This window comes from Pipistrellus hanaki (genome assembly GCF_964339955.1).
Source record: "Pipistrellus hanaki genome assembly, chromosome: 1".
Classification (NCBI taxonomy): Eukaryota; Metazoa; Chordata; class Mammalia; order Chiroptera; family Vespertilionidae; genus Pipistrellus; species Pipistrellus hanaki.
The window spans coordinates 19,063,744-19,087,587 of record NC_140503.1 but is presented as its reverse complement, the minus strand read 5'-3'; the positions used below and the strand labels follow the sequence as shown (position 1 = coordinate 19,087,587).

At 41.2% G+C, this 23,844-nt stretch overlaps 1 protein-coding gene across 1 annotated transcript in view; it reads right to left on the bottom strand.

Moving 5' to 3' along the window:
• The window catches only part of SPTLC2 (serine palmitoyltransferase long chain base subunit 2), a 95,880-nt gene extending 73,325 nt beyond the window's left edge, over positions 1-22,555 (bottom strand). Inside the window, exon 1 of the mRNA XM_084891604.1 lies at positions 22,129-22,555. Within this exon, the coding sequence (XP_084747730.1) occupies positions 22,129-22,263 (135 nt within the window). The 5' untranslated portion in view covers positions 22,264-22,555. The remainder of the gene's footprint in view (positions 1-22,128) is intronic.
• Between the last annotated feature and the right edge of the window lie 1,289 nt (positions 22,556-23,844).

Sequence of the window (23,844 nt, the reverse complement as noted above, 5' to 3'; positions counted from 1 at the left end):
ATTTCAATTATTATATCCTTCACCTTCTGACTGTTGTTGTTTATGGTTTCTCTCTGTGTCTAAGTTCTCTCTGAGTTCACCTACTCATTGAGCATCCTATAACCAGTGTCTTAAACTCTGTATCTGGTAGATTGCTAGTTTCCATTTTTGGTCACATGCCTATAAGCAACCAACCATACTTTTAAGTCACAGGAAAGACACTAACAACCAAAGCAAAAATGGGGTGCTGTATAATAAAAAAAAAAAAAAAAAAAACCATAAACTTAATATATATGCATTAAAATCATCTGGAAGGAGACACAAGAAACTGGGATGGGAGTAAAATGGGGGAAGGAAACATAATTCCTACTTATAACCCTCTGAACCAATTTATTTTTCATTTCTAACTAAGACTATATATTATTGAATTTTTGTTTATCATTTTATTTTTTAAATGTTTAAACTAAATTTTTTCACTGATTTTATTCACTATTTGGATAAAATGTTATTAATAAAAGCAACATACACTTCCCATCCTAACTTCAGGTCAGCTCACAGTCTACAAACTCTCTAGAGAATTCTCATCTACTTGTTAGATCTCAAAAGGACTTGACATGCTAATGAGTAAGTGAAAATTTACATTTTAATCTCCAATTCCCCCACCCCCACCCCCCCAAACTCTAAATTTCCACCAGCCTCCTATCTAGCTCCACTTGGATATGCCAAAATCAACAACTCTGAAGCTGAATTTATCTCACCATCTTAACTCCTCCCTCAATTCAAACCTGACCTCCTCTCTCCTGTATTACCTACCTAGTTGACAGAATCACCATCCAGTCAACCCAGTCTCCCAAGTTTGGAGTCATCTTTAGCTCCACCTTATCTTCTGGTTTCCACCTAGAACTAGTAATGAATTTTCATGCCTTAATTCAAAACTTTCTTGTGGGACACCAAGGAATTTTAAAGAGACTGGGAATGTCCTACATCTTGAGGGAAGTATTGGAGACACAGTATACATACAGGTAAAAAATCATGGAATTGTACAGCTAGCACATATTATGTACTTAACTGAATGTATATTACTCCTCAATTTAAAAACAAAACCTCAATACCTCTTCCTTCAGTGAGCTACTGCAATACTCTCCCCACACTCAATTATCCTTCCAGTCACACTAAACTTCTTGCCACAGTCTTTCCAAAAAGAATCCTCCTCCATGAGGAATGAAAATCTAATAAGTCAATGACTAGTGTCCAATACTGGAAAGTCAAGAAGCAGTAATATAAGCATGTTAGATTATGGAGGTAAACGTTAAAAGAATCTGCTAAAATATAAATTAGTTATCTCTGAAGATGAAGAATATGGTAGAAGAGAGCAGAAGACTTGTATATCTGAAAACAAACCTTGTGGTACTGTCCGATGCTCCATACCAAGTGCTTTAGATAAAGGGTTGCTAGGAATTCTTAGGTCCTACGGCATTGGACCACAGAGCTACTTTGGCTGTGAATGTGCACTATTTTCAAGACAAGGGAATAATGACTCCAGCCCTGGCCAGTGTTACTCACTGGATAGAGCGTCGACCCATGCACTGAAAAGTCATGGGTTCCATTCCTGGTCAAGGGCACATATCGGGTGACAGACCTGATCCCCTGCTCCAGTTGGGGTGCATAGGGGAACCGATCACTTTGTCTCTCTCTTCCTCTCCCACCCTACCACTCTCTAAAAAAAGTCAATGGTAAAAATATCCTTGGGTAAAAATTAACAATAACAACAAAAATGGCTATAAAGTTGATTCAGAGATCATTGAGTTCTAGGGGGAATTCACCTCAGATTCAACAGTTCAGAGACTCAGAATGACAGCCTGGAGCATGGGGAATTGAGAAGGCTGGAAAAACACATGACCTCCATACTTCAAAAGGTCCAGAGGGCAAAGCACTGAACACTGAACCTAAAAGGATTATTCCTGAGCCCTTGGGAGATAATTAGGTTCAGATTAGGTACAAATTATGTCATGATATGATTAAGGCCCTTTAAGAAGAATAAGCAAAGATCTCCACTGAGGAAATTCCATGTGAGCACGCTATGAGAGGACCTCTACAAGCCAAGAAGAGGACCCTCACCAAGAATCAAGTCTTCCTGGCCTTCAGAACCAGAAGAAATAAATGTCTGTTGTTTAAGCCAGCCAGTCTTAGGTATTTTGTTCTGGCAGCCTGAAGAAACAGACATAATGCATACAACGCACTCTCAATTGGTTTAGGATAAAATAATCATGTTTGTGCATGAGCACATGTGTAAAGAGAATGATAGAGAATTTTCTTCATGGACCATTTGTGAATCAGTTGCATTTACAATGTACCTTTACCTTTTATTATTATTAGTTTTAATTCTCACCCATGGAGTGAGGATATTTTTTCCATTTATTTTTTGAAAGAGAATAGAAGTGTGGGGGGCGGGGAGAGAGAAGAGAGAAACATCAGTGTGGAAGAGGCATACTGATTGCTTCCCACACAGCCCAACAGAGGGAGGATCAAACCTGCAACCCAGGTAGATGCCCTTGACAGGGAATCGAACCCAAGACCCTCCATTGAGCAGGTGGACATTCTAACCATTGAACCACACCAGCCAGGGTATGTATCTTTACCATTTATTTTATTTTGTTTTTATTTTTGGTTAATCCTCACCTGAGGATATCTTTTGCATTGTTTTTTGTGGGTTTTTTTGTTTGTTTTTTTCATCGACAGAAGGAAGGGAGGGAGGGAGAGAGAGATAAACAGGGAAACATTGACGAAAGAGACACTTTGATTGGCTGCCCTCTAGGGAATTGAACCCAAGACCTTCTGGGGTGCAGGCCAACACTCTAACCACAGAACCACATTAGCAATGGCTTATTTATTTTAAATTTATCTTTATTATTTAAAGCACATGTGTCAAACACAAGGCCCGCGGGCCAAATCCAGCCCGCCAGGCCTTGCAATGTGGCCCGCACCGCGCTGTCATCACTGCACTCCGCTGTCAGTTTATGACATTGTCAGTTTATGACTGTTCAGTAAACCATTCGGCCCGCGATTTAGGCTGGATTTTAGATTTTGGCCCCTTCTCTGATTGAGTTCGACACCCCTAATTTAAAGTATTATAAATGTACTTCCTCCCCCCCTCCCCCCCCATTGACCTCCTCCATCCCACTCCCATCCCACCACCAGGCATTCACAATATTATTGTCTGTCTCTATAGGTTATATATATATGCATATAAGTTCTTTAGTTAAACTCTTTCCACCCACCCCCTCTGAAATATGTCAGTCTATTGCTGCTTCAATGTCTCTGGACCTATTTTGTTTATCAGTTTATTTTGTTCATTAAATTCCACACCTAAGTGAGATTATGTGATACTTGTCTTTCTCTGACAGACTTATTTCACGTAGCATAATACTCTCCAGATCCCTCCATGCTGTCTCAAAGAGTAAGAGATCCTTATTTTTTACAGCCACACAGTATTCCTTTGTGTAAATGGAATCAGTACCTTTTAATACTTCAGTATGACTTCAAAACAGACATTCTCTTACATAACTACAGAACAATTACCAAAATCAGAAAATTGATAGAATACTAATAACTAGTCCACATTCTTAATTGTCCTAATGATGTCCTTTACAACAAAAGAAAGTCCTGGATCACCCTGGCTAGGTAGCTCAATTGGTTGGAGTGTCATTCCCATACACCGGGTCAGGGCACATACAAAAGTCAACAAGTGAATGTATGGATGGGTGGAACAAATCTTAGTCATTCTCTCTTTCTCTCTCTCTCTCTCTCTCTCTCTCTCTCTCTCTCTCTCTCTCTCTCTCTCCCTCCCTCCCTCCCTCCCTCCCTCCCTCCCTCTCTCCTTCCCTCCCTCCCTCTCAAAAATCAATAAATAAAAATTTTAAAATAAAAAGCTAATAGAAAAAAAGAAAGTCCTAGATCATGTGTTGCATTCTGTCTCTTTAGTTTCAGAAAAGAAAATATTTTGACTTGAACTGAATGATTTTGAGCAGAGGTTTCAAGAATCCCATGAAAGGCCTTAGCTCAGTGGTCAACAAACTGTGGTTCGCGAGCCACATGCGGCTCTTTGGCCCCTTGAGTTTTTAGCAAAGGCCAGCTTAGGAGTACCCTAATTAACAATGTACCTACCTCTATAGTTTAAATTTAAAAATTTGGCTCTCAAAAGAAATTTCGATCATTGTGTTGATATTTGGTTCTGTTGACTAATGAGTTTGCCAACCACTGCACTAGTTGGTTTGGCTCAGTGGATGGAGCATTGGCCTGAGGAATGAAGGGTCCTGGGTTTGATTCTGGTCAGGAGCACATGACTGAGGTGCGGGCTCAATCACCAGTGGGGGGGTGAGAGGGCTGCGTGCAAGAGGCAGCTGATCAATGATTCTCTCTCATCACTGATGTTTCTATCTCTCTCACCTTCTCCCTTCCTCTCTGAAATCAGTGAAAATAAAAATAAAAAAAGAATCCCATGAAAGGAACAGAGTATGTAATTATACAACAATGAGGAAGTAATTATTGGGAAACAGTGTAAATTTCTGATAAGAATACAAAAACCACATGAGTATCTTTGTTTAAAGCAAATAAACATTCCTACTGAATGTGGCAGTAGGATGAGTGAACCTGCCCCATCACCAGACACTGCCCACCTGATGTACAATTTCGAACATTATATTAAAAAAAGTCAAATGTCCAATATGAAATACCCATTATTCTTCAACAATCAAAGGGATGTTACTATGCATTTTCCAGTAAATAAGCCCTATTCATTTCCAGTGGTATAGCCTGCTATTCCTTAGAAGTTTTGCTTAAATGGCCTTTTCTTGGAATTTTACTGCAGTGTTTTGGTCTCTCCTTACTGCATACTATACATACTAGCGAAAATAGTTTAGAGCTTTGAGCTTGTCACACAAGCTATTCCATGTTCCGAACATATCTATAATAATTTATAATAATAAAAGCATAATATGCTAATTAGACCAGACGTTCAGGACGAAGCAGGGGCTGCGAGGGAACCCGGTGCCGGCCGCCAGGGGAAGGAAGGCCTACTCTTGCACGAAGAGTTTCAAAGTCTTTTTTTTTTTTTTTTTTTGAGCAGGCATATTTTGAAAAGTAGGGAGCACACATTTTTTTTTCTTGCAAACTGGATAAGTTCCCTAATTTTGTCACTAAGTATCTCATATAGAATGCACTGAAAAGTGCTTCCAAAATTGCCCAGCTCATGTGCTCGGTGGTTGAGCGTCAACCTATGAACCAGGAGGTCATGGTTCAATTCCTGGTGAGGGCACATGCCAAGGTTGAAGGCTCAATCCTCAATAGGGGGTGTGTAGGAGGCAGCCGATCAGTGATTCTCTCTCATCGCTGATGTATCTATCTCTCTCAGCCTCCATGCTTCTCTGAAATCAATAAAAATATTAAAAAAGAAAAAGTTCTTTCAAAGCTATCTGTAAACAAATTCATATTTTGACTATTTTCCTATTAAAGACCCAAAAATGGAGGCCTCAAAGTACATGTGAACTGGACACTGCAGTTCATTGGCATCCTGTGTACTGTGCATGGGTGTGACCACTTTCACTTGCCACCCACATCTCCTCTGTAGCACTTTCCTACCCCTAGATAAGCATCATGGAATAACAAACAATGTGATAGTTAGGAAATGAGTACCAGTGCAGCTCTGCTGCGGATTCTGCATCATCGGCGCTCTCTTCTGCCTCTAATATGTTCTGAGCCTATAACTCCATGCCCTCTACACACTCCACAGAGGTTTTGTAAAGAACTCCAGTTGGAGAGACAAACGGGTTGACATCAATTTTCCCTCTCTGGAAATATGCCCTGAGACACAAGGGTGGTCCCCTGGTGGTCACATCTGTGCAATATGACTGTATTTCCTCGGTCATAACTGACTGACAAAGGGTAAGCCAAAATAAACCCAGCACACCCTCTCATTGGGATTGGAAATTTCAATGGGGAAAGAGTCTGAAGGCATTGTACCAACATCCTGGAGGAAAGAGTCCATAAGCTCCTGCCACTAAGGTCCCAATCGCTGTGCCATTTCTTGCACTTCTGACTTTCTGAGACTTAGCTGTTCATCAATTCCTCCCCATCCTGTTTTTTGGTTTGTTTGATTTTTTGCATATCTATCATCCTCAAAATAAATCCCCTTTTTGTTTAGCTAGAGTCAGTTTCTGCTATTATCAAAACTGACAGAAATCTGATACAGACTCTACATTAAAATCTCTTAGAACTTCTTTTCTACTTTTACTGTTGTTTTTTAATCCTCACCTGTGGGTATTTTTCTATTGATTTTTATAGAGTGGGAAAGAGGGAAAGACAGAGAAAAATAAAAATTGAGAGAAACACATCAATTGGTTGTCCCCTGTATGAGCTCTGACCAGGGCCCAGGGCCAGGAAGGAGCCTAACAAGGTATGTGCTCTTGGCCAGAATCGAACCCGGGACCCTTTGGTCTGCAGGCCAATGCTCTATCCACTGAGCCAAACTAGCTATGATACTATGTATTTATGTGTTAAGATTGCCTGAAACTTTTAGGTCTTCATTTTTTTTTAAATGGTTCCCAACCTAGTCAATGTTGTATATTTGGACACTGTTTACTATCTTCTCTAGGATAAGGGATGGCTGGTTCAAAATTATTAGTAGGCACTTCATTATACATAATTAGAGGCCCAGCACATGAAATCATGCGCATGTAGGGTCCCTAGGCCATGTACGCTGTCCTGTGACACCCCATGAATCTGCTCTCCATCGCCCTGGAATGCTCTGCAACACCCTGCCACCACCCCATGAAGCTGCTTGCCACTGCCGCCGGAGTCCAGTCCCCAGTCCCACTCCACTGCTACCCAGCCCGGTTCCGTGGTTCCCGGTTGGCCATCTAGCTATGGGAGCATGCAGGCTGGAGGGAGGGACCGAGAGGTGGTCAATGTACCTCATAGCGACTGTATGGAGCATCTGCCCCTGGTGGTCAGTTGTTCTGGCATTCCTCTGTTCTCGGCACTCTCTTCCGCCTCTAATACGTTCTGGGCCTATAGCACCATGCCCTCCACACACTCCACAGAGGTTTTGTAAAGAACTCCAGTTGGAGAGACAAACCGGGTAACATCAATTTTCCCTCTCTGGAAAAATGCCCTGATACACAGGGATGGTCCCCTGGTGGTCACATCCGTGCAAATTGACTGTATTTCCTGAGTCATAACTGACTGACAAAGGGTAAGCCAAAATAAACCCAGCACACCCTCTCATTGGGATATACATAGATGGACATCAGAATCTAACTGCCTGCTATAACCAATTACTTCTCAGATTATCATTCATACACATGAAGACAAACCAAAAAAATAAATTCAGAGCTAGTATTTAAAAAGGGCAACAGAAGACCACAAATCAAAATTTAAAGTGTCTAACTACATAGAACATGCTCATAACATTATTTTAGACAGTGTCCAACTACAGAGAACATGTTCATAACCATTAAACAAGATGAACTCTTTCGTGGCAAGAACAATCACAAACAAAAAGGGAAGTATTTGATTACTTAATACAAGACCTGAGGAAAACTGACTATTTGAAAAAAATAACTCCAGTTAGAACTTCTCATGCCATATTGTGGCAGAGACCATTAACTGCTCCCGTATAGATTCTCTCTATCTCCCCTTTAGTAATGGAATCTGTTTTCGCTGAGTACCTGGTCTCCCAGCTACAAGCTTAATTCCCCGTCTCTCTTGCAGCTAGAAGTAGCCATGGTATGAAATTCTGGCCAACAGGAAGTGAACATGGTGATGGATACCAGAGCTGGATTACATCCTTTAAGAAAGAAATTGCTTTCCCTCCACTTTCCTTCCCTCTGCCTATGGCCTGCAATATAGATGTGGCTGAAGAATCAGATGTCAATGAAGACAAAATGCTAAAATAATGCAGAATAACAGAACATACCTCACAACCTACCTACCTAGGACTACTTATCTACCTCCAGACTCTACAAAAATTATAATAATTTATATATTAATGAACAACTTAATTTTCTTCCAAAAGGAAGATGTTTTTATTTTCTTTAAAAATTTATTTTTCAATTACAATGGATATATAATATATTAGGTTCAGGTACATAATATTACAATTAGATATTTATATACCTTATGAAATGATCACCTGATAAATCTAGTAACCTTCTGAAATCATATATATATATATATATATATATATATATATATATATATATATCACAATATTATTAACTATATTCCCTATCGGATAGGGCCTATCCTGTACTTTTCTTTACAACTGGCAATTTATACTTAATCCCTTTCACCTTTTTCGCTCATCCTAATACCCCTTCCATCTGGCAACCATCAGTTTGTTCTCTGTAAATAAATATTAGTGTGTTTTGGCAACTTTATTTTTATACCTCTTATATAAACAAAACCAAAAAAATAAAAAACCAATATTGAGACATCCACTTCCAGGTTGGAGTTAAAAGTTAGAGGCAAGCCATCACTTACATAGAACTTAGATAAAACTACAGATTATTCAAAACAAGAAACATTTTTTTTAAAATCGGTTATTGATTTTAGAGAGAGGAAGGGAAAGGGATAGAGAGATGGAAACATCGATGGGAGAGAAACATCGATGATCAGCTGCCTCCTACACTCTCCCTACTGGGGATGGAGCCAGAATCAGGGCCTATGCCCTGACTGGGAATCAAACTGGTGATCTCTTAATTCATGGATTGCCAGTCAACCACTGAGCAATACCAGCAGGGCAGAAAAAGAAACAATTTTTAAAAAAATATATATTTTATTGATTTTTTACAGAGAGGAAGGGAGAGAGATAGAGAGCTAGAAACATCTATGAGAGAGAAACATCGACCAGTTGCCTCTTGCACACCCCCTACCAGGGATGTACTCGCAACCAAGGTACATGCCCTTGACCAGAATCGAACCCAGGACCTTTCAGTCTGACGCTCTACCACTGAGCCAAAGCGGTTTCAGCAAAAGAAACAATTTTAATGACACTGTAGAGTTGTCTTCAATGCAAAGCAAAGAGCACATGATGAACTAAAATTCCAGAGATGGAAGAGCCCTTGGTAAGTTGAAATTGCTAGCCATTTTCTTTCTTATTGGTATCTGCAGGGTTTGAGCATGAACTGATCATAATTGGGCTTGCCATAGGCAGAAGCATTCTACCAACAGGAATAAAAACCAGCGGAGCATATGATAGCTGCACAGGCTGGTATGACTGAATTCCAGATGAACACCAAACACATGGCCAATTTTCTGCATAGAGCATCTACCAAGTTCTAGAAAAGCTAGAGGGCTGCACTAGAAAGGTGACTTGAAACTAACCACAATCTCAGGAGATAAAGTCATACATACTACAGGGAGGGCTCCCAACAAACACACAATGGATCCCACCCTTGAGGCACTGTGCTCACTAGAGTGGATGAATCTACCCAAAAATTCAGCCCAGCCCTACTCTATTCAATCTCTGGTTAGATGACAGTGCTTAGCCCCTTACTGTATCTACCTCAGAGGGCAAAAGCTGGGGGGGAAAACACCGACTTTAGTCTCTGCAGGTCTTTTATTCATACTGTCCAGCAATCAAAAGCTTCTGCTTTCCTAGTAGGCAGGGAGGGAATATGAATATGATTGAAAAAGAGAGAAGGCACAGTGTACAGTAGTCTACACATTCACCTCTCATTATTTCAGCACTGCTAGCCTTGGGAAATCTCTCTCAACCTGATCTTCCCTTCCTCCCTTTAATTTCACCTGCTGAGAAGTGGAGATTCCTCCCATTTAATTTTTTGACATTTCCAAAACTGCAAAAATAATTTTCATACATCAAAGTCTCTCCTAAGAACCCAGAGTCCCATTCTACCAAGGTGCTCAAAATCATCGTAATTATCTTTCTTTTTCACTCATTCAAAAAATATTTCATTTCTCTATATATGTCAAGTGTAGTTGATATGAGTAAAAGATAATTCTTGTCTTCAAGCTGAAACAGGTTTGGCTCAGTGGATAGAGCATTGGCCTGCGAACTGAAAGGTCCCGGGTTTGATTCCGGTCAAGGGCATGTACCTTGGTTGCAGGCACATCCCCAGTAGGGGGTGTGTAGGAGGCAGCTGATCGATGTTTCTCTCTCATCGATGTTTCTAACTCTCTATCCCTCTCTTCCTCTCTGTAAAAAAATCAATAAAATATATATTTTTTTAAATTCCTGTCTTCAAGAAGTCTGCAGATTTTTTTAAGAGGGCAAAACAATGCAAAGATCAACATTTTTGTGAGGTATTTTTTATTGAGGTATAATTGACATGTAACAACACATGACTTTCAGGTGTATAACACATAATTTGATATATTTGCATACTATACTGTAAAATGATTACCACAAAAGTCCAGATAACATCATACATACATAATTACATATTTTTTTATGCTGAGAACTTTCAAGATCCATTTTTCTAACTACTTTCAAATATGCATACATGGTTTTTAAGATAAGAGAATAACAAAAACTATTTTAAAGAATACTGATTGAAGGGATTTATATTTAAACTAAACGAAATTAGTGCATGCAATTAGTGGGGGGGAGGGGGGGCCTGTCCCTCAGCCCAGGCTGCACCCTCTCCAATCTGGGATTCCTCTCACAATCCAGGACTGCTGGCTCCCAACTGCTTACCTGCTTGCCTGCCTGATTGCCCCTAACCTCTTTGCTTGCCAGCCTGATTACCCCGTAACCTCTCTCCTGCCAGCCTGATTGATACCTAACTGCTTCCCTGCCGGCCCAATTGCCCCTAACTGCCTCCCCTGATGGCCTGGTCACCCCTGAATGCCCTCCTCCCCTGATGGCCCAGTAACCCCTAACTGCCTTCCCTTGCCAGCCTGGTCGCCCCCAAATGCCCTCCCTTGCAGGCCTGGTCCCTCCCAACTGCCCTCCCCTGCTGGCCTGATCACCCACAACTGCCCTCCCCTGCTGGCCATCTTGTGGCAGCCATCTTGTGTCCACTTGGGGGTTGCCATCTTGTGTGTTGGAGTGATGGCCAATTTGCATATTGCCTCTTTATTATATAGGATGAAATGGCAAAATCAAGGAAAGGAGATTAAGCAATTTGTCTAGGCACAAAAAAGTTAAATTCAAAGTTGGGACTAGAATCCAAGTCTTTACCTTTCCCACTTATTGGCATTTCTTAACCATATTCCTGAGATTTTCTATGAATCAAATTTTCTCTGGATTATATCAGAGATATTACAACTTAATCTGATTGTTTTAAAATCATCAAGTGGCTTAATATTAGAATTTCACTTCAAACTCACCCTTCATGCTTATTTTCTATTCATATAATTAGCAGTTTTTGCTATTTGTATTACTAGCTATCCTAGAATGGAGGTAAATGATGTTATATGAATTTTCTCTGTTAAAAAAAAAGATGTCTTTTTAGGAAACCAGAAGTAATTTAGATGTACTGGAAATAACCTGCTTCTTTTGCCTCTACACAAGCCATGCTTATGTAGGAGGTGATAAAGATATCAATTACCTTTAGCACATACAGCTGGAGTCTCCACAGGTAGTTCTGTTACAGTCTAATCAGTGATCACAGGCCAGGTTTCTCAGCCCAGCTTCTTGGCATTCCAAGTCAAGGTGAGAGAGGGTGGCAAGGCAGAAAGAAAGTCAAAGCTGATAGGTTTCCTTTCCTTGGAAGCACCAATCAGCATCTCACAGCTTACACTCCTTGTAAGACTATTGGAAGGGGTGCTGCAGAAGTGATTACTGGCCATGCTGGTTCTTAGCAGAGCTAACAGAAAGGTGATTAAATATACTGAAGTGTGTCCGTGCCATTTCCTGACTATTAGGAATGTCACTGACCACTTCCCACTCTTCCTCATGAGCAGTCACCCTTCCTAGTAAGAACCTTCAGTAAGCCCCTATTATTTTAACCACCTGGAAACCTGGAACACTAAAAATTATGCTATGAGTTTCTTTACTGGCACAACCTATTTCTCTTATCTACTAGTATAATAATAAAAGTGTAATATGCTATTTAAACCGGACAGCCAAATGACCTGCTGGATGGAGCCAGGGCTGCAAGGGCTGAGCCCTTTGCACAAATTTCGTGCATTGGGCCTCTAGCATGTTTATATTATTTTGGGAAACTGGTTTTCATCAACAAGCAAGCACATATAAAATACCATACTATAATTAATTTTTAAAAATAGAGATAAAAATATAATCAACACTTACAATTATCAAAATTTAACAACTAGCTTATATGATTTAGATCTTATTTTTCCTTTAAATAAAACACCGAAGTTACCATTCTTTCCCTCATTCATTTACTCCATTAATACTCATTGAGTCCCTATTATAAAGTAGGCATTATCTGAGCACTAAAATGCATATATTCTGGTGAGAGAGGCAGACAATAAATAAGCAAAAAGATACATAATTTAATATCAGGCAATTATAAATGCTATAACTAGAAAAATATAGTAATAAGTGGAAAACATTTTAGACAGGGACACGTTGTCTGAAGGATGTAAGGGGTAAGCAGAAACCTACATGGATTGCAGAAATGAACTAAGGAAAAAATATTTTTCAGGCCAAGGTAAAAAGGGCAAAAGCCTTGAGGCAAGCATGCTTGATGTGTTCAGGAAAAAGCAGAAAGGCCAGCTTGGCTGGAGTGACCTGGCAGGATGTGAAGTCAGGGAGGTATGGGAGAGCCACATGAAATTTGTCCTTTTAAGAAATTTGCCCTGGGGAAGTGTTATTTCACTTCTTCGCTATAAGTATAGAAGTTATTCTTTTCTTTTAAATATATTTTATTGATTTTTTTACAGAGAGGAAGAGATAGGGACAGAGAGTTAGAAACATCGATGAAAGAGAATCATCAATCAGCTGCTCCCTGCACACCCCCCACTGGGAATGTGCCTGCAACATGCCCTTGACAGGAATCAAACCTGGGACCTTTCAGTCCAGAGGCTGATGCTCTATCCACCGAGCCAAACCGGTTTTGGCTAGAAGTTACTCTTAATTTGGTGTTTATCATTCCCATTAATTTAAAAATACCTTTACTATAAAAATACATAGCCATATAGTCCTGCATGTTTTTAGTCCTTAAAAATCACATTATTCTGTATGTATTTATCTGCAACTTTTTATAGTATGTACCTGAGATTTACCCAAGTTCATAATGTAGAGAGCAATTCACCTTTTCACTACTATCTGGTATTGCACTGTATGACTGTCTTTGTTGATTTAAAAAAATATATTTTTATTGCCCTAGCTGGTTTGGCTCAGTGGATAGAGTGTTGGCCTGAGGAAATGAAGGATCCAAGATTCAATTCTGGTCAAGGGCACATGTTTGGGTTTCGGGCTTGATCTCCAAGGTAGAACGATGATTCTTTCTCATCATGGATGTTTCTATCTCCCTCTTCCTTCTCCTCTGAAATCAATTAAAAAATGTATTTAAAAATATTTTTTATTGATTTCAGAGAGGAAAGGAGAGGGAGAGAAACATCAATGATAAGAATCATTGATGGGCTGCCTCCTGCATGCTCCACACTGGAGATCAAGCCCGCAACCTGGCATGTGCCCTGACCTCGTGGTTCATAGGTCAATGCTTTATCACTGAGCCACACCAGTTTGTTGGGCTTGTTGATTTTTACAGTAAACATTCTTAAATATGTCTCCTGTGACAGTGAGCAGAATCTGTTGGCAAAACATTGTCTTATGGGCTGAACTAACCCCCCCAAAGTTGATACGTTAAAGTTCTAACCCCAATACATCAAATGTGACTATATTTGGAGATAAGGTTTTTAAAGAGATAATTAGATTAAAATGAGGTCATTAGGGTAGGTCCTAATCCAATGACTAGTGTCCTTATAAGAAGAAATTTGGACACAGAGGGAAGACCAGGTAAGGATACAGGGAGAAGAGGCTCATCTACAAGGCAAGGAGAGAGGCATTAGAAGAAACCAACCTTGCCCAAACCTTTTAGTCTCCACAACTATGAGAAAACACATTTTTGTTGTTTAAGCCACCTATTCTGTGGTACTTTGTTATAACAGCCCTAGTAATGTTCAAACTGTGGGTTACAGCCAATCAGTGATTCATGAAGTCAATTCACTGATTTGTGATCAGCATATTTTAAACTTGCAGTTTAAAACTCTCATTGAGTAGTACAAAATAAAAGACAATCAGATGATCAGTGTTGCATGGATAAACACTAATTTGTGAAACCTTGTTTCAGTTATATATATGTAGACATAAAACATTTAAAGCAGCTGAAACTAGTTTGACTCAGTGGATAGAGCGTTGGCCTGTGGACTGAAGGGTCCCAGGTTCGATTCCGGTTAAGGGCATGTACCTTGGTTGTGGGCACATCCCCAGCAGAAGGTGTGCAGAAGACAGCTAATCGATGTGTCTCTCTCATTGATGTTTCTAACTCTCTATCTTTCCCTTCCTCTCTGTAAAAAAAAAATCAATAAAATATATATTTAAAAAAATTTGTAAAGTGCATAAAATATACATACATTATGAGTGCACTGGGTTGTGATATAAAAATGTTACTTCTTGGTGTGGGTTGAAATAAAAAGATTTGGAAACCTCTGCTATCATATATATCTAATAGAGACTTAGTAGAACAATCATTATAAATATGCATATCTCAACTCTTCTAGAAACTGTTCTCCAAAGCAACTGTACCATTTTATAGTAAGAGCACCCACATACACATTTCCATTGCTAAAATTTTGTCAACATTTAATACTGTCACATTTTAAGTTTTCAAATTGGAAAAGATGAAAACATTATCTCACTGTTTTAACTTACAGTAACTCAAGAACTAGTGAGAATTAACATATTCATATATTTATTTTTCAATCAAGTTTTTTCCCTACAAATTGCCAATTCCTATCTTTTGCCCATTTTTACTGAATTGTATGCTTATTTCAGAAAGCAGACTGATTTACAACTAACAATATTTAAAAATGAACCCCCAACACAGGGGCATCCCAATATTTAGGGCCTTATGATACACGTGCATTATTTCTAATCAGAAGCAAAAGTTATTTTAAAATATAAGGAAAAAATACCCACTTTAACATTCATAATGGGTCTTGAAGGTAATCTTAAACACAATAAAAATAAGCTAAATTTTCTGAAATTAAATGGGTCAAGAGCAAAAGGCGTATTTGCTTAATCAGTCACAAAACACAAACTACATTATTGAAGGCTTCTTAGAAGCTATTCAGAAGCCAACTGACTTTTGATGCCACAAACCATGTATTTAGTCAAAGAAGGCACACCCACTCAGAATGCAAACACAGCCTCTACCCATTCCTCTCAATTGCCTATTCTGCCAATAAACACTGCTTCTTTCTTTCAAAAATTGAATCTCAACCAATTAACTATCTTGCTCTGAGCACTAGGAAGTTCCTAGGGCACCTAGGCCAACTTTAAAAAGCAGGCAAGTGTGCCTTCCCTGAATATCCAAGTTCTAAAGCACTACTGGTCTCATTTCTCAAGAATTTTTATTAGATAATTCCTGAGTTCATCAAATGACTCTGGAATCTTTCAGCTCCAGATAGAAATGCTCTTCCTGTTGGAACAAAAACATTTGAAACAATAACTCAGTCCCAGAAGTTGTAAACAGTTACAACATTTTTGCAAAGCCTTGGGGTCTTCCAGTGTCTCATCAGGCCCTGGGAAACCTGAACAGGTATACTGGACATTCTAGCTCCTCCTATTCTTGTCTCATAACTTATTTTCAGAGTTACAGTTTCTATTAAGTGGAAACAAAAGCTAGTAACTATTTAGTAAACCACCCTTCATTAGTTATTCATTTGCAGCCTTCTAAGAACCTTATAAGAAGCAGGACCAGCACTTTGTTCTTCCTATTTCTCCTGGCTTATTACTTAAATAAGAACATAACTTGTACCTTAATTCCTCTTTTAGAATCTTACTTATTTTGGTAGCTAAAAGGCTATCATCCTCCTAATATCTCATTAAAATTAGTACTAAAGAAAAGAAAGTTAGGTTCAAAACTTACTCAAAAGCAGATAATTTTTTCCCTTCTATACTTATTAATTAATTAAGGTACATCTCACAAGGTTCTATAAAGAAATTAAAGATCTTTAAAAAAAAAAAAGTGCCATTAACAAGGAGCTTTAAAAAAAAACATCCCAACTCTTAGAAATTAAGATCACTGAATACTGTAACATACTAATGAGAAAATTTCCTGCAAATCCTCCAGAGGTCTTTAAAAATAGGATGGAATCATCTATTAAGATTAATTTTAATAAAGTCCTACAAAGAGATAAAGAGACTGAACTACATAACCCCCTAAAGGTTCCTTCCAGTTCTAATTCTGCCAGAGCTTCCAATTCTCTTTCAAAGTTTCCCTAATGCTAATAGAACTCTTTACCTCCAATAAAGGCTAATGACCCTTTTCTCATTCCTCTGAATGGTAGGGAGAAAAAATTACTGCTTTATTGCTATGCTTCCTTGTGAATCCTGTCTATTGTCATCATTAAAAAACAGTGATAACAGTAATATCGTCCTGGACCGTGTGGCTCAGTTAGCTGAGTGCCATCCTGTGCACCAAAAGGTCACCAGTTTGGGGCTCAGTCCCTGGTGGGGGGCATGCAGGAGGCAGCAGGTCAATGTTTCTCTCTTACATGGATGTTTCTTCTTCTGTCCCTCTCTCTTCCTCTAAGAATAAAAACATTTAAAAAACAAAACAGTAATGTCTACCCCCCTGAGAATGACTAATGTAAAGAAAAAAACTAACACCAGCACTCCTGTGATGTTTCTCATTTATTCCCACTAATGTGTTACCACACTCACAACACTTTTGACACCAGAATGGGGGGCAATAAGCATGTGTTTCCACATCAGCAAGCAACACTTGGACAACAATTCAGTGTCTTACAATTAACTCAATTCTAATGCTATTCACCTGGAGATATCATCACATTCCACTGGTGAAGGGCTCAGTCACATAAAACTATCTCCCATCCCCCAACTTCAGATGCCAATGACAATCCTAGATTGTCACCCGTGCTTCTCAAGATCAACTATAAATTGGAGGTATCCACCATCCCCCTCCTCCAGTTTAATTTGCTAGAGCAGTGCACAGAACTCAGGAAAATTGTTTATTTACTGTTTACTAGTTTATTATAAAAAGATATAAAAGATATGGGTGAGCATCTAGTTTGAAGAGAAGGTGTGTGGGAAAGGGGTATGCTCCTCTCCCAGCACCTCCATGTGTTCAGCAACCCAGAAGCTCTCTGAACCCGGACTTCTGGGAATTTTTATGGAGGAGGCTTCAGTATATAGGCATGATCAATCATTAACTCCATGTCCAGCCCCTCCTTCCTCTCTGGAAAACAGAAGGTAGGGCTGAGCATTCCAAGCTTCTAATCATGGCTTAGTCCTTCTGGTGACCAGCCCCCATCCAGAAGCCCACCCAGAGTCAGAACAAAGAACATCATGATCAGAACAAAAGATACCATGGTCACCCAGAACACGCCAAGAGATTTAGGGACTCTGTGGTTAGGAATCAGGGTCAAAGATCAAATATTAGAACAAAACATGCTCTTAATACACTTCTCACTTAGGAAATCACACAGGTTTTGGGAGTTCTGTGCCAGAAACAGTGGAGATACACACACACACACACACTCTAGAGGCCTGGTGCACAGGATTTGTGCACTGGTGGGGAGCGTGACCTGCGGGGACTGGCCCGCTGTGGGAGTGCCGCTCATCCCATCAGCAGAGCCCCCGTGGACCTGCCCTCTGAGTGGCTGCTCCTTTGTCCGGCATCTTCCATGGAGCAGGAGCAATCGCCTCTCCAGGGGTCGGGCCCAGGAACAATAGCACTGAGAGATGGCAGAGTAAGCCTCAGTCCCACAGTGGCCAGGAACCTGCCTCCCAGCCTCCAGGGTCAGCTCTGCCAGCCCAGCAGCAGCGCTGCATGGCCTGTGGGCATCCACAGGAGGTGGCAGGGAGCAATGAGGAGCTTGGGGCAAAGAAGTGATAATTGCAGCCTGGTTTCCTGCCCATTGGCCCAGGGTTCACAATGGGAGCAGCCACTCGTCCTGGTCAGCGGAGCTGTGCTCCCACTGTGGTAGCGCACTGACCAGGGGGGAGAGGGGCGCGACAGCAACTGGTAGATCAGTTGTTCTGGTCATTCCACCATTCGGTCACTGGGCTTTTATGATACAGAATATATATGGTGTCCCAAGAAATGTTTGTACACTTTAACAGCTAATAGTTGTTAAATGAAATGCATTTTAATAACAGTGCCTTTATAATTATATTCAAAATGTGTATACATTTTTGTCACATCCTATATTTCCTATTATCTCTCAGCTATCACCAAGGGAAAAAAAACAACAGAAAATGTTACCCCATTGTAAGTTGAGCATCTGTACATTTGTAACCCACCCACTATTTTTCTGACACTGTTCCTGTAAATGCTGATTCTGACAAATACGTAGCTTGTAAATAAACAGTACATATGTATAATAATCCTAGGAACTAATTTCAGAAGTTACAAACTCCGACCTTCAGTCATCCCAGTCCCAGGAGATTTGCTGACCTTCAAACACAGAACCAGGATGACGAAGAACCAGGATGACCCACACTAGATTATCACTTGAGCAGTTTTGAAGGTCTTACTAGAATGGACTGTGCGGGGCTGCACATAGAGAATTTTTCAACCCCCTTCCCTTGACTTCTTTGTTCTGCTTTGCCTCTCCCTCCTTATAAAAATTTTGCCTGCACTGAGATGTTGAGATGGGCTTTGTGACAAGAGTTCCCTATCTCCTCAGCTGACTGGCACTTGAATAAAACCTTTCTTTTTCACCAGCATCTGTCTAGTGAGTTTGGTTTTTGTGGCAGCAGGCAGCCCACCTTGGGTTCCTGTTACACATTCATCCCTTCAAATACATAGACTCTGGAGAATGTAAAGAGATTTTAAAAGTTTCTAACTTCTCTCCTGTTCATAAAAGATAAATGTAGGAATATGTGAGGAAATGAACTTAAATATTGGGTTTAAAAACATGTTGTACTATAAATTTGTAGTAAGAGCATGATGCACACCTGTGCATTTAACATCTTTTTTTTTTTTTTAATTTATCTTCATTGTTGAAAACATTACAGATGTCCCCAGTATTTAACATCTTATGTGTATTTTTATGGCACACATATCCCATAGAAACTGCAGATCGTAGTTAGAGCAGTAGCATATCACTTTAAATAAAACAAAATAAAATATTTTAAAGGCCCCATCTGATTCAGCTCAGTAGACAAGAGTGTCAACCTGTGTACTGATTCCAGTCAAGGGCATGTGCTTCCATTGCAGGCTTAGTCCCCAGCCCTGGTTGGGGCATCTGTGAGAGGTAACCAATTGATGTGTCTCACATTGATTTTCTCTCTCTCTGTCTCTCCCCGCCCCTTCCACTCTCTCTTTAAAAAAAAAAAAAAAAAAAAAAAAAAAAAAAAAAAAATCAATGGAAAAATATCCTCAGGTGAGGATTAACTAATATATATATAATTTCAGAGAGGAAAGGAGAGGGAGAGAGAGATAGAAACATGAATGATGAGAGAGAATCATTGAACGGCTGCCTCCTGCAAGTCTCCCACTGGGGATTGAGCCCACAACCTGGTCATGTGCCCGACAGGGAATCAAACAGTGACCTCTTGGTTCATAGGTTGACACTCAACCACTGACCATGCCGGCCAAACTAAAATGTATTTTTAAGATGTTCTGGTTCTCATGAAGTTACCAAAAATCTCTTTTGCATAAAAGGAAAGAAAAAAACTCACACAATACAATATACTTAAATTCTTTGTTTTAAAAAGACTTCTAAAAGACTTCCTAGAAGCAGCCCTAAACATTCTTTAGGGTACTCCATTAGAGCATTCTCCCAAATACCATCATAGTGCTTTGAGAGGAATTTCCCCCTAAAATATATTAGGAAAGTCAGGAAGATTTTTAAGTTTCATTTTAACAACTTGATATTTCTTCATCATATTGGTCGGCAATGCTGCAGAAACATTATGCTTACTAATGCTCAATTGTTAGGAATTATGGGAGGGAGAAGTTTAATTTACTACTAAATCAGAACATAACTCCTATGATAAATGAATAGAACACTTAAACACAAAACACCTGGAAAATGTGAATACCTTTCTCTCAATTTCCTTTTCCCTTTTAAATAACCCACTGGGCCCTGGCTGGGTAGCTCAGTTGTTAGAGCATCGATCTGATACACCAAGGTTGCAGGTTCAAGCCCCAGGAGCACATACAAGAACCAACCAATGAATGCATAAAGAGATGGAACAACAAACTAATTGATAAATAAATAAATAAATAAATAAATAAATAATTCACTCATTCACCTGCAATGTATTTTCTGACTCCTCCTGTTAGGTTTCCCTGTTACATTCTATACCACAATTTTGTCTTACTAGCCACTGACATGACTAGGAAAACAATTACTCCCAGTGCTTATTTTAACATTCCTTTTTTTTAACAAAAAATATATTTTATTGATTTTTTACAGAGAGGAAGGGAGAGGATTAGAGAGTTAGAAACATGGATGAGAGAGAAACATGGATCAGCAGCATCCTGCACATCCCCCACTGGGGTTGTGCCCGCAACCAAGGCACGTGCCCTTGACCGGAATTGAACCTGGTACCCCTCAGTCCGAAGGCCAACGCTCTGTCCACTGAGCCAAACCGGTTTTGGCTAATGAGCCCATTCTTATCATTTCCTCTCTCACACAGTTATTTATTTAAAGAATGAAAACAAATCTTTTGAATTTAGTATTATACTGCCTTACGCCTTACAAATTCTGGGGAGGTCGAATCTCTTACACATATTCCTCTCCTCAACTCTTAGTAATATGTTTTCTTCTCTCAACATGACCTGGAGAAATGTTTTATTTTGTTTCACACCAAACAGCAACAGGCCTATCTAGAATATCTACTGATAGGGGGAGGAGCCTGCCAGATATTTATGTGAAAGCCAAATTAAACCACAGTCACAAGCCTAATACAGGGAACAGATTACTTTTTTGGGGGGAGGGGGGAGAGGGAGTTTGAATATCTGAACAGATTTATAAAAGTATGAAAGACAATTGCAAATATCACAGCACTCTGAACCAGCAACACTGATCTTACATCCTTTTAACCGGTGTGTCTTTAAGAGCACATTTCAGCAGACTATACCACTCCAGAGAATTGGGAATTCAAAGGTTAATAAATAGTCTCGAATGGAGAACTTTTCAAAATATTTCAGAACTGCCTGGATTTGCTTGATGATTCAGCCTCGGGTAATTAGAATAGAGTCATCACAAGTCACCGCCAGCTTAAACAACCCCCCTTTGGGTGACAGAACTGCCGTTCAAAGGGCCCAGGGGACCACCTCCCTCAACCTGGAGCCTGGGATGAGGTCTCACCACGGGCGAAGGGCTGAACGCTCTCGAGGCACCGGACCTGGAAGGACCTGGTTTACTTCCAGGCGGCTGGTCCAATGTCTCGCTTGCAGAAGGGGTAGGGTGTGTGGTAGGAAGTGACTAATTTCGTTTCCGCCTGGTACCACCTCTTAACTTTCTTTGCCTTCCGAGAAGCCCATCGAGAAGCCCAGGATGGTTTTCCTAGGAGGGCTTCAGGGCTCCAAGAGGAAGCAACCAACGAGGGCGTGAGGAAGGCGCCTGGGGAGAATCGAGAGCACCCTAAGCGGTTCCTCCAGGGTCCGAGGAGTCAACCCTGCCTCCGCATTTCTGGCCCCATCGGAGAGAGGAAAAGTACCCGGACTTGGAGCACACCCCACACCTCCAGGCACTGGAGAGGAGTACCTCGAAACAAGGAGAGACCGGGGAGCCCCCGTGCTGCCCTTGAAGGCTCCAGCTCGCGACAGGCCCGGCTAGCTAGCGCCAGGAGCCGCCTGGAGCACACACCTGAGCCGCCGCCGCCGGACGCGCACCCGGCGGACGGTCATCGCGACCTCGCCCCGTCCGGCCGCCTCCTCCGCCGGTTCCGTGCAGGTGCCAGCTCGTGGGGTCCCGGAGCCCCGGCCCCGGCCCGGCCGCCCGCTCCCACCGTACCTTGCTGGCTGCGGTGGCGGCGGCGGCGGCAGCGGCGCTGCTCCTCACGTACCCGTTCCGCACCTCCCCGTTCGCCACGCAGCCGTTCGCCCGCAGCGGGCGGCGGCAGCAGCAGCCTCCTGGCTCCGGCCGCATGGTCCAGGCAGCACCAGGCGCAAGGCAGACTCTGTAGGCGGTGGCCTACGCGGCGGCAGCCCCGAGTCCCGCTCCGCACCCCACCCACCTCCCCGAAACCGGAAATGGCTGCACGCTGCCGCCAATTCCCGGCTGTCACAGGGGGGCGGGGCCCGCTCCCGGGGAGGCCCGGCCGCCTGCGGGAAGTCCGGGCGGGGGCGCTGGGAGGAGGGTCAGGACATTACGGACCACTGACCAATCTGGAGGAGGAGGAGGCGGAACCCATGCTGCCGCCTGGCCAATCAGAGGCGAGAGTAGAGCTGGCCGCCTTGTCCAGGGGCCTTTAGGAGGGACTCGTGGACCCGGCACCCGATTGGCTTGGCTTATGTTTAATGGTCCACCCTGACGAGGAGGCGGGGCCTAAGAGAATGAGCCAATTAGAGTGTGAGGGTAAAAAAGGGGGCCGAGCCCGTCTCCGAAGCCGGTTCCCCAGTTCTCCTGGACAGCTGGCGCCCCCTCTCTCTTGCCTCCGGGTAAATTCTCGGGTGTAATTCCAGGCCAAGATAGTGCTCCTTTATTTACTTAATTCCTCTATGGGTGTTCTAAGAATAGAATATTTTACATTATCTCACCATTATTCAGTTTTCATTAACACATCTTTTTCCCCCACCTGCCTACATTTTTTTTTCATATTTTTAAACCTTATTTTTCAATTATAATTTACATTCTATATTAATTTGTATTAGTTACAGGTGTACAGTGTAGTGTTTAAACAATCATATACGTTAATGCATTAACACATTTTTTAAGTAATCATTCAAATGTCTCTTTGCCCTCCACACTGTCTCTATCAATTTTTTGTGTTCAATTTCCTTTAAAGAGCACTTCCTTGAAAGTCAGGAAATCTGGTCTCCTTCCAACTCTGCCAATAACTGGAAGCTACACCTTGAATATTTAACAACTTTAGGAGCCACATTCTTTTATATATATATACATATATATATATATATATATATATATATGATTGATTTTTTTTACAGAGAGGAAGAAAGAGGGAGAGTTAGAAACATTGATGAGAGAGAAACATTGATCAGTTGCCTCTTGCACAGCCCCACTGGGGATGTGCCCGCAACCAAGGTACATGCCCTTGACCGGAATCAAACCTAGGACCCTTCAGTCCGCAGGCCGACGCTCTATCCACTGAGCCAAACCGGTTTCGGCAGGAGCCTCATTCTTTAAAATGGAGTTAATACTTCCTGCTTCATAGACTCATTGCAAGAATTTTTAAAATACATATTTCATTTATTTCTTTACAGAGAGGAAGGGAGGGGTATAGAGAGCTAGAAACATCAATGAGAGAGAAACATCGACCAGCCGCCTCCTGCACACCCCCCATCAGGGATGTGCCCACAGCCAAGGCACAGGCCCTGGACTGGAATCGAACCTGGGACCCTTTAGTCTGTAGGCTGACGCTCTATCCACTGAGTCAAACTGGTTAGGGCTGCAAGAATTATTTTAATAAAGCATTGTGCACCTATCATAATATCTGGCTCACACTAGAAGTATAATAAATCCTGTGTTATTTTCTCACTCCTTTAATCC